At 41.2% G+C, this 3,517-nt stretch overlaps 1 protein-coding gene across 2 annotated transcripts in view; it reads left to right on the top strand.

Moving 5' to 3' along the window:
• zgc:56493 (thioredoxin family protein) overlaps positions 1-3,185 on the top strand; it is a 19,678-nt gene extending 16,493 nt beyond the window's left edge. Inside the window, exons 5-6 of one of the 2 annotated variants that reach the window (XM_082978272.1) lie at positions 2,414-2,480; positions 2,558-3,185. In XM_082978272.1, coding sequence (XP_082834398.1) covers positions 2,414-2,476 — 63 coding nt within the window. In that variant the 3' untranslated portion in view covers positions 2,477-2,480; positions 2,558-3,185. Of the gene's footprint in view, positions 1-2,413 lie in introns of both variants that reach the window. The other variant, XM_082978271.1, reaches the window with a different exon arrangement.
• Positions 3,186-3,517: the final 332 nt, after the last annotated feature.

Here is a 3,517-nt window from a genome sequence, read left to right as displayed (position 1 = left end):
TGCTGGTAGTCTTAAAGAGACAGTTCCTCATTTTAACCAGAAGGTAGGAGTCTGCTGGTAGTCTTAAAGAGACAGTTCCTCATTTTAACCAGAAGGTAGGAGTCTGCTGGTAGTCTTAAAGAGACAGTTCCTAATTTTAACCAGAAGTTAGGGGTCTGCTGGTAGTCTTAAAGAGACAGTTCCTAATTTTAACCAGAAGAAGGTACGAGTCTGCTGGTAGTCTTAAAGAGACAGTTCCTAATTTTAACCAGAAGGTAGGAGTCTGCTTGTAGTCTTAAAGAGACAGTTCCTAATATTAACCACAAGGTAGGAGTCTGCTTGTAGTCTTAAAGAGACAGTTCCTAATTTTAACCAGAAGAAGGTAGGAATCTGCGTGTAGTCTTAAAGAGACAGTTCCTAATTTTAACCAGAAGAAGGTAGGAGTCTGTTTGTAGTCTTAAAGAGACAGTTCCTAATTGTAACCAGAAGTAGGTAGGAGTCTGCTTGTAGTCTTAAAGAGACAGTTCCTAATTTTAACCAGAAGTAGGTAGGAGTCTGCTGGTAGTCTTAAAGAGACAGTTCCTAATTTTAACCAGAAGGTAGGAGTCTGCTTGTAGTCTTAAAGAGACAGTTCCTAATTTTAACCAGAAGAAGGTAGGGGTCTGCTTGTAGTCTTAAAGAGACAGTTCCTAATATTAACCAGAAGGTAGGAGTCTGTTTGTAGTCTTAAAGAGACAGTTCCTAATTTTAACCAGAAGGTATGAGTCTGTTTGTAGTCTTAAAGAGACAGTTCCTAATTTTAACCAGAAGAAGGTAGGGGTCTGCTTGTAGTCTTAAAGAGACAGTTCCTAATATTAACCAGAAGGTAGGAGTCTGTTTGTAGTCTTAAAGAGACAGTTCCTAATTTTAACCAGAAGGTATGAGTCTGTTTGTAGTCTTAAAGAGACAGTTCCTAATTTTAACCAGAAGGTATGAGTCTGTTTGTAGTCTTAAAGAGACAGTTCCTAATTTTAACCAGAAGAAGGTAGGAGTCTGCTTGTAGTCTTAAAGAGACCGTTCCTAATTTTAACCAGAAGAAGGTAGGGGTCTGCTGGTAGTCTTAAAGAGACAGTTCCTAATTTTAACCAGAAGAAGGTAGGAGTCTGCTTGTAGTCTTAAAGAGACAGTTCCTAATATTAACCAGAAGAAGGTAGGAGTCTGCTTGTAGTCTTAAAGAGAAAGTTCCTAATTTTAACCAGAAGAAGGTAGGAGTCTGCTTGTAGTCTTAAAGAGACAGTTCCTAATTTTAACCAGAAGAAGGTAGGAGTCTGCTTGTAGTCTTAAAGAGACAGTTCCTAATATTAACCAGAAGAAGGTAGGAGTCTGCTTGTAGTCTTAAAGAGACAGTTCCTAATTTTAACCAGAAGAAGGTAGGAGTCTGCTTGTAGTCTTAAAGAGACAGTTCCTAATTTTAACCAGAAGAAGGTAGGAGTCTGCTTGTAGTCTTAAAGAGACAGTTCCTAATTTTAACCAGAAGAAGGTAGGAGTCTGCTTGTAGTCTTAAAGAGACAGTTCCTAATATTAACCAGAAGAAGGTAGGAGTCTGCTTGTAGTCTTAAAGAGACAGTTCCTAATATTAACCAGAAGGTAGGAGTCTGCTTGTAGTCTTAAAGAGACAGTTCCTAATATTAACCAGAAGAAGGTAGGAGTCTGCTTGTAGTCTTAAAGAGACAGTTCCTAATATTAACTAGAAGGTGGGAGTCTGTTGGTAGTCTTAAAGAGACAGTTCCTAATCTTAAACCACTTTGTGACACATTCTGCTGTAAAAAGCTCTATTTAAACTGAGACTCTGAGATTTAGAGGTTGAGCGCGGGTTAAGCTACGGGACAGGAAACAGCAGAGACGTTTACTCGCTCTTCAAATCTCTTAGTTTGTTGTGGAAATCGACCCCATATTCCCGTATTGTTTGTTTACTTCGTGCATCGCTGTCTCTACTTATACATACAATTGGTTGATTTATTTGTTGAAACTGATTTGATTCATTGATTGGTTAGGTGATTGATTCATTTATTTGTTGAATAACTGATTTGATTCATTGATTGGTTAGGTGATTGATTCATTTATTTGTTGAATAACTGATTTGATTCATTGATTGGTTAGGTGATTGATTCATTTATTTGTTGATTGGTTGATTGATTTGATTCATTGATTGGTTAGGTGATTGATTCATTTATTTGTTGATTGGTTGATTGATTTGATTCATTGATTGGTTAGGTGATTGATTCATTTATTTGTTGGTTGGTTGATTGATTTGATTCATTGATTGGTTAGGTGATTGATTCATTTATTTGTTGAATAACTGATTTGATTCATTGATTGGTTAGGTGATTGATTCATTTATTTGTTGATTGGTTGATTTGTTGATTAACTGATTTGATTGGTTGTTGTGTTCCAGGTGGAGGAGTTCTCTGGGTCCAATCAGGTCAAACTGGAGGAGCTGGTCAACACCCACAAATAAACACCTGTCTGTCTCCTCTCCTCTCCTCTCTCACCTGTCTGTCTCCTCTCTCTCACCTGTCTGTCTCCTCTCCTCTCTCACCTGTCTGTCTCCTCTCCTCTCCTCTCTCTCACCTGTCTGTCTCCTCTCCTCTCTCTCACCTGTCTGTCTCCTCTCCTTTCTCACCTGTCTGTCTCCTCTCCTCTCTCTCACCTGTCTGTCTCCTCTCCTTTCTCACCTGTCTGTCTCCTCTCCTCTCTCAATTCACCTGAGGACACCCCAAAGCCTTCCACCCTCTCCTCAACTGATTTGACAGGATGCCTGAATGCCTTCCACCCAATCCTCCATTTGTCCTCCCTCCATCTGGATAGAATATGCCTTTCACCTTCCTCTGTTTTCCCTCCCCCGGTCTCCCTCTCTCTCTCCCCCTGTCTCCCTCTCTCTCCCTCCCCCGGTCTCCCTCTCTCCCCGTCTCTCTCTCTCCCCCCCGGTCTCCCTCTCTCTCTCTCCCCCGGTCTCCCTCTCCCTCCCCCTCTCTCCCCCCCGTCCCCGTCTCTCTCTCTCTCCCTCCCCCGGTCTCTCTCTCTCTCCCCCTCCCCCAGTCTCCCTCTCTCTCCCCCCCGTCCCCGTCTCTCTCTCTCTCTCCCGGTCTCCCTCTCTCCCCGTCTCTCTCTCTCTCCTACCCAGGGATGGATCAATAATGTATAATAATAAACCATTTGTATTAAAATGCAGTCTCTTTCCTTAAACTTACAGTGGGGGGAAAAAAAAGTATTTGATCCCCTGCTGATTTTGTATGTTTGCCCACTGACAAAGAAATGATCAGTCTATCATTTTAATGGTAGGTTTATTTGAACAGTGAGAGACAGAATAACAACAACAAAAAATCCTGAAAAACGCATGTCAGAAACGTTATAAAATGATTTGCATTTTAATGAGGAAATAAGTATTTGACCCCCATCTCAATCAGAAAGATTTCTGTCTCCCATCATTTCTTTGTCAGTGGGCGAACGTACAACATAAGCAGGGGATCAAATACATTTCCCCCCCCACTGTTTATTT

Source organism: Salmo salar, chromosome 08 (genome assembly GCF_965601325.2).
Source record: "Salmo salar chromosome 08, fSalSal1, whole genome shotgun sequence".
NCBI lineage: Eukaryota > Metazoa > Chordata > Actinopteri > Salmoniformes > Salmonidae > Salmo > Salmo salar.
This window is presented reverse-complemented; position numbering and strand designations above follow the sequence as displayed.